We start from the raw sequence: 11492 nt of genomic DNA, 5'->3' as shown, positions 1-11492 counted from the left end.
AGAACAACAAAAAGGTTAGCACATTTACGTAAGTATACCCTTTACTCAGGACTTTGTTGAAGCACCTTTGGCAGTGATTACAGCCTTGTGTCCTCTTGGGTATGACGCTACAAGCTTGGCACACCTGTATTTGGGGAGTTTCTCCCATTCTTCTCTGCAGATCCTCTCAAGCTCTGTCAGCTTGGATGGAGAGCGTCGCGGCACAGCTATTTTCACATCTCTCCAGAGATGTTCATTTGGGTTCAAGTCGGGGTTCTGGCTGCGCCACTCAAGGACATTCAGAAACTTGTCCCGAAGCCACTCCTGCTTTTTCTTGGCTGTGTGCTTTGGGTCGTTGCCCAGTTGGAAGAGGAACCTTCGCCGCCCCAGTCTGAGGTCCTGAGCGCTCTGGAGCAGGTTTTCATCAAGGATCTCTCCGTACTTTTCCCCGTTCATCTTTCCCTCAAACCTGACTAGTCTCCCAGTCCCTGCCACTGAAAAACATCCCCACAGCATTATGCTGCCACCACCATGCTTCACCATAGGGATGGTGCCAGGTTTCCTCCAGATGTGACGCTTGACATTGAAACAAGAGTTCAAGCTTGGTTTCATCAGACCAGAGAATCTTGTTTCTCATGGTCTGAGAGTCCAGTAAGTGCCTTTTGGGCAAACCAAGCGGGGTGTCATGTGCCTTTTACTGAGGAGTGGCTTCCGTCAGGCCACTCTACCATAAAGGCCTGATTGGTGGAGTGCTGCAGAGATTGTTGTCCTTCTGGAAGGTTCTCCAATCTCCACAGAGGAACTCTGGAGCTTTGTCAGAGTGACCATCAGGTTCTTGGTCACGCCCCTGACCAAGGTTCTTCTCCCCGATTGCTCAGTTTGGCCATGAGGCCAGCTCTAGGAAGAGTCTTTGTGGTTCAAATCTTTCATTTAAGAATGATGGAGGCCACTGTGTTCTTGGGGACCTTCAATGCTGTGTTCTTGGGAACCTTATATAGACCGGTGTGTGCCTTTCCAAATCATGTCCAACCAATTGAATTTACCACAGGTGGACTCCAATCAAGTTGTTGAAACATCTCAAGGAGGATCAATGGAAACAGAATGCACCTGAGCTCAAGTTCGAGTCTCATAGCAAATGGTCTGAATACTTATGTAAATAATTTTAGTTTTATAAAAAATGTTACATTTGCAAAAATGTCTAAACCTGTTTTCGCTTTGTCATTATTATAGGCTATTGGGTGTAGATTGATGAGGAAAAAATGTATTTGATCCATTTTAGAATAAGGCTGTAATAGTAACAAAATGTGGTAAAAGTCGATGGGTCTGAATACTTTCTGAATGTACTGTATGTGTAGTACTCGTGTGCGCATCGTTCATGGGTTTGTGGTCCAACCTGTATGCTTCCTAATGACCGTTGACCAATGGATTGGTCAGTCCCATCTCTGCTACGACTACAGTCTCCATTTACCTCCTATAATACTGTGCATCTACCTGGTTGAATTGTTTTCTTGCTTTTTACTCTAAGCATGGATGGTGCTTTTTGGTCCCTTTTGGCTTCCTTACTTTCTACCAACTCCATCACTCTCTCTCATCCCTTTTTTCCAGGTGGACTCGGTGGACAACTTCACTCCCTCCAACACTCCATCCAGAGGCGAGGACTCCAAGTCCCAGCTCAAGTCACGCTCACGGTCGCCCTCCATGGCCAGCGACGTGGAGCCTATAGAGGTGAACTCTAACCTCTGAACTTTGGACCTCCAACTTATATTATGCTTAATCTTAGACTGTTCTTAACCTCTCAGGGCTGATTTTCTAACCATAAAATAAAAACTAGTTATATATTGTGCTGTACTTAGGGCTGTTAAGGTGACCATATTATTGCCACACCGGTGGTCACGAGTCATGAAGGCAGTCAAATTCCACATGACCATTTAGTCACAGTAATTAGGCTTCTCCAAGCTCTGATGCTGCTGATGGCCAAACTTGCTAACTGCCTGGTACTCCCCACACCCTATTGTTCCTCTAATCACTCTGACATCAATGCAAATGTCATCAAAAATCAAATCAAACACCTCATGAGAGCCCATGAGCTCATGTTGCGCAAAAAAAATGAAGCACAGGGGTTTAGAGCCTGACTGGGATACATAAGCTGCAAAGTGAGTTCCAAGTTTGGGGAAGATTATTTTCAACTTTTTAAAATCATCATTAGAGTTGCATCACGCAGCCTTACAATGTGTTAAACATAAACGGATAGCCCAATGTTTGTAGAACAACTAAAGTTACATTAATAACTCTAAATTACGCATATAGGAGTACCTATTTCGTTGTTAACTGCTCAACGCAGAATAGCCGCATGTGCACACGCCCTCAAATCGTTTGGAGATAGTATCCTTTCCATTTAATTCAGCTTTGTTCAGTTGTATTCTTCATACTCTTAAAACGATGCCATGGAATTCTAAGCAAATTGTGTCTGCTAAATGAACTAGTGTAACCCACAGCCATTTGGCATAGCCAGATCAGGACCTAACATAAGGAGGTCTGCTATTCTGTTCTTCTGAAATAGACTTCATTTTCTTCATATCATGTTTCTTTAGACCTGTCTAAAAATACATCATGGATTTATTGTGAAGGTGTAGGCTATATTAAATGGAAAACGTAGATGTTCTTATCAGTGTGGAAGCCAGGAGACGCTAAATGTGTTTATGTTAATTAACGGTCAATTACCGTGAGACAGACCAGTTATTTGCTTGACAATCACCGGCTGATGACATTTCGTGACCGCCACAGCCCGAGCTGTACTCAGATCTTTCTGTCTTCTCCCACCCTCTAGTTGATAGACCACCCCCCACGGCCGGTCCAGACCGCCACCATGCGGTCAGGAGGGTATGGTAGTATTGGCCGCTCATCACCCAAGGTAAGACCTGACATCCTTTTTGACTTCCCAAATACCTTTCTACTGTTTTAACCTCGGTCAATACTTAGTAATGTCAATCCCGTGGACCCGACGAAGACCAGTTGCTGTATTTCAATAAGTAAACTGTTGCTGTGGTCCAATAAAGCGTCTGTATTAGTCCTATGTGTTTGTCCCCTGCAGCCCAAAGCCCACCAGTTTGTGGTGAAGTCCTTCAGTGCTCCAACCAAGTGTAACCAGTGCACCTCTCTCATGGTGGGACTCATCCGCCAGGGCTGCACCTGCGAAGGTACAATGAGAGAGAGAGCGAGAGAGAGAGGGAGAGGAGGGGGGGTAAAGGGTGGAGGAGAGCGGGAGGAAGACAAAAATGGGAGAATGAGGAGGGAGAGGGATAGAGGAAGGAAGACTGGGATCTGAGGAAAGGGATGGAGGGAAACAGATGGAAGGAAGAGAAGAAGGCAGGGGATTGGGATGGAAGGAGGTGACGTGGGGCAGGACTGAGGTGGGAGTACAGTCTCTTTTGAGGCTAGATATAAATCTGATATAAACCCCTTATTCTCTCCTGTCTGGTCCTGCAGTGTGTAACTTCTCGTGCCACGTGACATGTGCTGACAAGGCTCCAGCAGTGTGCCCCGTGCCACACGACCAGACCAAGGGGCCATTGGGCATTGACCCTCAGAGGGGCATCGGCACTGCCTACGAGGGACACGTCAGAGTACGTATGACACCGAAGATTGTTTATGCACTCTTTTAACAACATTTCCTGGTAGAATAAGTACCTGTGAATTAAAGTGCAAATGTAAAACTAAAACCTTACCTTGTACGTTTAACGTCCCTATATCACCAGTGGCTGACCTGTGTGTGAGGCTTGCCTGTTAATTGTGTCTGTATAATAAAATATGTCTCTGTCTCTAAAGGTTGTTTACCACTGTCAATACTAGGTTGGGTCAATGTGTGAGACTGAAGTGTGTGTCTGTCCCTGTGTGTGTTTCCAGGTGCCCAAGCCAACGGGGGTGAAGAAGGGTTGGCAGCGGGCGGTTGCCGTAGTGTGTGACTTCAAGCTCTTCCTGTATGAGCTTGGAGAGGGCAAGGCCACGACGCCCAGTGTGGTGGTCAGTCAGGTCATAGACATGAGGTAAGGACTACAAACTGAGCTCTGTCTGAACTCGAACTTCCATAGCTGGGGAAGGGCCACAATGCCCAGTGTGGTGGTCAGTGAGACTGACAAGGACTACAACCTGAGCTCCGTCTGAACTACAACCCAGTCTCTCGGAGAGAAATGGCTGCTTATTAGAATTACTTCTGGGTTTAGTCCTTTATTTGATTGACTCAATCACTCTCTCCCACTTTCTCTCTGCCTCTCCCCTCTCCCTGTCACACACTTTCTCCTTCCTCTGTTTTCCAGGGATGAGGAGTTTTCAGTCAGCTCTGTTCTGGCGTCTGACGTCATTCACGCCAGCCGCAAGGACATCCCATGTATATTCAGGGTTAGCCTTTTTTTTTTCTTGAATACATGCATTTATACAGTCGTACATTTACTCCATGATTACTCCCCCGCCTATTCCAGTCTTCAGATTTCTCCGCTTTTTAACAATGCTTCAAAATGGTTGTGGGATGCCATTCCAAAAGCCCTAACCTCTGACCTCTAAACCCCTCCAGGTGACTGCTGCCCAGCTGTCCGCCTCCTCCAGTCACAAGCCTTCCATCCTGATCCTGGCCGACACCGACCACGAGAGGAACAAGTGGGTGGGGCTTCTCAACGAGCTACAGCGCATCCTCAAGAAGAACAAGCTGAAGGAGCGCTTTGTCTACGTGCCCAAAGAGGCCTACGACAGCACGCTGCCGCTCATCAAGACCACGCAGTCCGCCGCTATTATAGGTAGGGGAGACACACACACTCACACACACGCTGCCCCTCTATTTTGGTCATGTAGTAAGCAAGTAATTGTTGGGGGGGGGGTCTTCTCTGTATCTGTCTCATTAAGAGTTTGTAGTATACAGCCCCTGCATGTTCTACTTCAGAAGGGATCAGGACATAGTTTCTGCACCTTGTTACCTAGCTATGCGGTAGACTGTATCAAACGTCCTCTTGATGTTTTATCTTCAGACCACGAGCGTGTTGCCCTGGGCAACGAGGAAGGCCTTTATGTTATCCATGTCACCAAAGATGGTAAGACTCTTGCACCTACCCGCCTGATGCACTTCACCCAGTTTGCAGTAGAATGCTCACCACATATTGGCTATCACAGTGCACAGGTCTTTTTGACAACTCGCTCTCTCTCACACCCCCACACTCTCCTGACCTAACAGAGATCATCCGCGTGGGAGACAATAAGAAGGTCTACCACATCGACCTGGTCCCCCAGGAGCAGCTCCTAGCAGTCATCTCCGGTCGTAACCGCCACGTCCGCCTCTTCCCCATGGCCGCGCTGGACGGACGGGAGATGGACTCTTACAAGCTGGCCGAGACCAAGGGCTGCACAGCGCTGGTGTCCGGGCCCGTCCGAAACAACTCCCTCATCTGTCTGTGTGTGGCCATGAAGAGACAGGTCATCTGTTACGAGGTGGGTGGTGGGGACGGAAGGGGTTTTAAAGTACATTGTCGCATTTTTACAAATTACGTAGTATAACTTTGCTTAGAAAAGCAACAATATATAGGCTATTTTCATGGGATTATGAAATATTTAAAAAATGTACTCGCTAAATAACAGCATGATGGTTCTCTATCTCCCAGGTGAACAAGAGCAAGGCGCGCCACCGCCGGCTGCGGGAGCTCCAAACCCCAGGTCCTGTCCAGTGGATGGGTCTCCTGAGCGAGCGGTTGTGTGTGGGCTACCAGGCTGGCTTCACGCGCTACAGCGTGCACGGGGACTGTGCCCCGGTCAGCCTGCTGCACCCCGAGGACCACACCCTGGCCTTCATATCCCAGCAGGGCCTGGATGCGTTGTGTGCCGTGGAGATCTCCTCCAAGGAGCTGCTGCTATGCTTCTCAGCCATAGGGGTCTATGTGGACTCGCAGGGCCGCCGCTCGCGCCAGCAGGAGCTGATGTGGCCGGCCGTGCCCAACTCCGCCTGTGAGTTCTGAACCAGCACAATTGTCTTACCGTTATCATAAACCAAAATAGGTTTTTATTTCTCCACTGTTTACAAACAACAAGTAAATAAAAAAGTATATAGCTTCCGAATATGTTTAAAACTATCATGTGGAGACAGTCCTTGCTTCTAGTGTGGCTTTCTACAAATTTGTGAGGGGTTACATGTTCTCTGCCTCATCCCAAACTTGTTTACCAAAACAAGTAGCGAGGCTGTCGTTTTGCATTTAAAAGCAAATCCCAGAATGTAGCTTTAAGCCTGGAGCTGATGTTGTCCTCCTTCCTCCCCTCCAGGTTATAACGCCCCCTACCTGTCAGTGTACAGTGAGAATGCTGTGGATGTGTTTGATGTCAACACAATGGAGTGGATTCAGACCGTCCCACTAAAGAAGGTGAGAGTATAGGACTGCACATGTAGCGGAGGGCCGGTCGCCGGATTGGTGTAGGTGTAACATTTGACCCCTTTGTATCCACCCTGAAGGTGCGACCTCTGAACCCTGACGGATCCCTGAACCTCCTGGGTCTGGAGACCGTGAGGCTCATCTACTTCCGAAACAAGACGGCAGGTCAGTTTGCACACAGGATAGGCCTTCGGACCTCTAAATGCATAGGAGAGATCCATATCTTGATTATGACCACTGACTGAGTGTAATACTCATTTTAATGGTCGTATTCCCCAGTAGTATTACCATTTTCTTTTTTGAAATAGATTTTTTTCAACAAACAAAATAAAAACTGGATTATAAATATATATGATGATCATGGTCATGCTACTGATGATGCTGTTGTTGTTGATGATGGTGGCCATGTTGTTAATATTCCAGAGGGTGATGAGCTGGTGGTCCCCGAGACTTCTGACAACAGCAGGAAGCAGATGGTTCGCAGCTTGAACAACAAGAGACGCTTCTATTTCAGAGTCCCCGAAGAGGAGCGGCTACAGCAGAGGAGGTACACTACACTCTATGTAGTGCACACTACACACTACCTAGTGCACACTACACTGCTTATGATAGTCCATCGTCTCCGATGATGACTTCCACTTCTGAGTTAGCGCTGGATTCTTTGGTGACTGTCGAGTCCAATCTGAGATCCACAAACTTTATTGTTGCTGAGGCGTATGCGGTCTGTGTTGGCGGGGGGCAGGCATGGTTGTATGTCTCCTGAGCTGTTCTTGCTGTCTGTTTGTGCTCCTCTCCTCCTCCCACCTCTGTACACCGCTCTGGCAGAGCTGCCGCCAGGTGAAACGGTCGGCATCAGTGTCCTCTAGGTCTGTGGGTTTGATGTTGCACTTCTTCAGCCACGTTTTTAGCTGGTTCTTGTGGCGCTTCATCTGTCCCCCTGCAGACCTCCGTCCAAGATGTAGCTGGCCCCCTCTGCAGACCTCCGTCCAAGATGTAGCTGGCCCCCTCTGCAGACCTCCGTCCAAGATGTAGCTGGCCCCCTCTGCAGACCTCCGTCCAAGATGTAGCTGGCCATACAGGATCTTCCGCGGCAAGTGCTCCCGAGGCATTCTAATGACATGCCCAAGCCAGCGCAGTTGGTGTTGGGTGACCATGGCCTCCATACTCTTGCAGTTTGTCTTAGCAAGTATTTCTGTATGGGGCACATGGTTACACCAGGTGATTCCCAGGATGCGCTGCAGGCATCTTACGTGGAGTCGCTCGGGCTGCTTGTTGTGGCGACTAAGTGACCCAGGCTTCACAACTGTAAAGAAGTGTGGTGATGCAGACGGCTTAATAGACAGTGATTTTGGTGTGGAGGTGTAGATCCCTGTTTTGGGAGACCCTGCGTCGGAGTTTCCTATTTTGAATTTCGAGGTCGATGCTGCAGTTCTTCGAGAGGACGCTGCCCAGGTATTTGAAGGATGGGACTATTGCCAGTGATTTGTGTTAAATTGTGAAGACAGGCGTGGTGGGTGGAGGGCTGGATCTCCATTGGCAGACCACCTCAGTTGATAGACAGTCCCATCCTGCTATAGACCCTCACAGCTGCTACAAGGACAGACTGAAAATCTTCCAGAGTGTGGCCATGAGCATAGTCATCAGCATACTGCAGCTCAAGAACCCGCTCTGTCAAAAACCTTGGTGGTTGCTTAGAGCCTCCTGACGTTGAATAGATTTCAATCCAGCCCGAAGTCCACCGCAACCCCGCTGCTGTCCTCAAGCTGGGGGACACATAGGAGGAAGATGTTAAAGAGTACAGGTGCCAGCACACACCCCTGCCTTACACCGACGCTGACTCCAAAGGGCACTGACTCCTGCCCTCCTATGGCCACTGAGGCATCATCCCATCATGGAACTGGAAAATGATGTTAACACACTTGTCTGGACAGCCAAATTTGAGTAGAATGCCCCGTAGTAGTTCCCTGCTCACCGTGTTGAAGGCCTTGGACAAAGGCAATGATAAGGTCCTGATGTTGTTCACGGCACTTCTCCTGGAGTTGCCGTGTCGATTTCTGAAGCCGCATTGTGACTCTGGCAGCAGTTCCTCTGTGATGTTGTTCACCAGCCTGTGTGGCATCACCTTGGCCAGGACCTTGCCAGAAGAAATATCCCCTGGCTGTTGCCGCAGATGAACTTGTCACCCTTGTTCTTATAGGTGGTGACAATGTTTGCATCCCGCCACTGTTGGGGGACGATCTCCCAGGCCCAAACCTCAGTGATGTACTGGTGGAGCGTTCTGGTGCAGAAGTAACCTCCCTTCTTAAGTAGCTCTGCCGGGATGCTGTCAGCGCCAGGAGTCTTGTTGTTCTTGAGGGAATGGATAGCTGATAACACCTCTTGGAAGGTTGGTGAATGGTTGAGGTCTTGAATGGCTGGATGGACAGGAAGTTCATCCAGGATGGAGTGGTCTGCAGGAGAGTACTGATTTGAGTAGTGCTTCAAAGTGGTCAGCCCACCTCATCAGGATCTGGTTTTGGTCCTTCAAGAGAGTCAGACCATCAGCTGTTTTCATGTGGGTGATGGAGTGACTACTAGGGCCATAGCTTTAGTTGAGTTGTAGAAATTGTGCATGTCGTTTTTGTCGGCATAAACTTGGATTTATTGTGCCTTATTCGTCCACCATTCGTTCTGCAGAGCACGCAAGGTTGTTTGCACTTCCTTGCGTGATGCACGCCATTGCTTGCAGAGGGTAGCTGATGTGGGGCTGTTGAGAGTAGCCCTGTGCTCTTTGTTCATATTGTCCAGTAAAGGCTGTGATGGTGTCAGAGTTGTCATCGAACCAGTCCTGATGTTTCCTACCTCTGTAGCCAATGGAGTGGGCCGCTGCCTGATAGAGCACTGAGCTAATAGATGCCCACAACTGGTCCATGGGGTCATCTGCGCTCAGAAGAGGATCAGTCTCCCCCAGCCTTTCAGCGACAGAACTCGTTCCCTTACTGCACTTTTCTTAAGCCGGATACAGCGCAGATGCCTCTTTCTGGACTTCTGCAGGCGTTGAGGGGGGGTGGACGTATTCTCATGTGGAGTTTAGACAGTATCATACAGTGATTTGTCCAGCATTCTGCACCCCTCATGGTACGTGTCAGCAGGATGTCATTAGTGTCAGAGCATCTCACTATGGTGTAGTTGATCAGGTGCCAGTGTTTGGAGTGTGGGTGCATCCATGATGTAGTCGATCAGGGGTCAGTGTTTGGAGTGTGGGGGCATCCATGATGTAGTCGATCAGGGGCCAGTGTTTGGAGTGTGGGTGCATCCATGATGTTTTGTATTCGTTCTTCTGCTGGAACAAGGTGTTAGTGATAATGAGATCGTGCTCGGCATATAGAGTTAGTGGACTCGTGCCGTTCTCGTTGACCTAACCAACACCATGTCTACCCAGCACTCCGCTCTGTGTTCTGTCCCACCCTAGCGTTGAAGTCACCCAGCATAAAGATCTCGTCATTCCGGGTGAAGGGCCTCATCTCGTGACTAGGGAGATACGGAGAGACATGAGTCTTTCACTTATGCCGAAAGGTGTTTCGGTGAGGCTGGGTAGAAGGCTCTAATTGCCAGTCCCACACCGTGCCGATGTTGTCCACCCGGAGGGTAACCTTTCCAGAAGAAGGTGTAACCTTCTCCCTCCTCTTTCAGGGAACTTACATCCAGAAACATGGTCTCACTCAGGGCAGCAATGTCAATGTCGTAGCGCCTTAGTTCTGCAGCAATCAAAGATGTTCTCCGATAGGGTCTATCGCTATTATCGTCAGTGTCCAAAAGAGTTCTGATGTTCTATGTCGCCAGTTTCAGGGGAATTATTTTCTTTAGCATTTTTCAACCGCTGAGTGGAACGTTTTTTTTTTTTAGGCCACTTTCTAGGCCTCTCCCCAGCTGGGGTGAGCAGTGTGGCTAAATAGGGCTGCTCAGTCACACGGGGGTCTGCCGAGAGCAGCTGCCACTCATGTCCCAACTGCTGGTGACCATTATAGCCCTGTGCCGCTGGCATGCAGAGGGGTCTGATTGAGGGCTCCCGGTGCATTCACTCCTGCCCCCGTCACCAGACAGCCCAAACCTGCCAGGCTTTAGGCCGGTTTCCGGTTGATGGCTTCACCGAGGTCAAAAGTGGATACCTGCACAAAGGAAGTTATTTAAGGTGTCGCTGAGGGTGCGCAATCCTCAACAGCACTACTTCACAGTAGGAAGGTGACATTCCAGTGGCAAGGAGGGAAAACCAGGACGACCAGTACCTTCCACAGCTGCAGGAGTCTGCCTGAACCTCAGTCTGTCTGCGTCCACCTACCGCGTGCCGCCAGCACGCTGCTTTTCTCTCAGGGTGTGCTCCCCTTGCCTTTGTCGTACCAGACTAACCCACAAGGCAGCGGGACAGTGGCTGATGGCTGCCAGGACGTGTCCACACTGCTGCTTTGAGAACCCCTGCCGGGTTAGCCTGGTGTTTCAAGACAACCAGTTAACGTGTGCTGCCGCGGTAAGGCCCGAGTCTTGGTCATGGCTTTGTACCGGCAAGGGGAGACTTGTGCATGAACTGCTCCCCAATTCACTACAAGAGCTAGCCGGCAGCAGTGAGCTGTAAGCGAGAGTATGCAGGCCCATGGTAAGCGGGGCATGCAACTAACCTCTAACCAGGCACTACTGCACTAGATGTGTCACATGCACCCTGCTGTTGCCCGCCGACTAATGTGTGCATCTGTTCATATCCACACACTACATAGTGTGCACTACACCATACACTACATGGTATACACTATAGTGCACACTACACAATACACTACACACTACGTAGTGCGCACTACACAATACACTACACACAGTGCATAATACACTACATAGTGCACACTACACAATACGCTACACACTATGTAGTGCATGCCATACTACATAGTGCACAATACACTATGTAGTGCACAATACACTATGTAGTGCACAATGCACTATGAGTGTGTAGTGTATAGTGTACAATACACTACACCAAGCTACTTCACAGAGGGAGTGTACAGCTAATGGTACATTACACACTACAGATTTCGTACAGACTCCATACCATTCATCCATATTCGTCCCCTCCATATGCATAAA

At 49.0% G+C, this 11492-nt stretch overlaps 1 protein-coding gene across 8 annotated transcripts in view; it reads left to right on the top strand.

The window, feature by feature from the left end:
- cdc42bpab (CDC42 binding protein kinase alpha (DMPK-like) b) overlaps positions 1–11492 on the top strand; it is a 102865-nt gene that overhangs the window by 82410 nt on the left and 8963 nt on the right. For all 8 annotated transcript variants that reach the window (XM_036985359.1, XM_036985356.1, XM_036985355.1 and 5 more), the window contains 13 exons: positions 1585–1704; positions 2807–2890; positions 3071–3176; positions 3466–3602; positions 3883–4022; positions 4293–4374; positions 4547–4766; positions 4995–5057; positions 5198–5451; positions 5622–5961; positions 6274–6371; positions 6461–6545; positions 6804–6927. In XM_036985359.1, the coding sequence (XP_036841254.1) occupies positions 1585–1704; positions 2807–2890; positions 3071–3176; positions 3466–3602; positions 3883–4022; positions 4293–4374; positions 4547–4766; positions 4995–5057; positions 5198–5451; positions 5622–5961; positions 6274–6371; positions 6461–6545; positions 6804–6927 (1853 nt within the window). The remainder of the gene's footprint in view (positions 1–1584; positions 1705–2806; positions 2891–3070; positions 3177–3465; positions 3603–3882; positions 4023–4292; positions 4375–4546; positions 4767–4994; positions 5058–5197; positions 5452–5621; positions 5962–6273; positions 6372–6460; positions 6546–6803; positions 6928–11492) is intronic.

Source organism: Oncorhynchus mykiss, chromosome 8 (genome assembly GCF_013265735.2).
Source record: "Oncorhynchus mykiss isolate Arlee chromosome 8, USDA_OmykA_1.1, whole genome shotgun sequence".
Classification (NCBI taxonomy): domain Eukaryota; kingdom Metazoa; phylum Chordata; class Actinopteri; order Salmoniformes; family Salmonidae; genus Oncorhynchus; species Oncorhynchus mykiss.
This window is presented reverse-complemented; position numbering and strand designations above follow the sequence as displayed.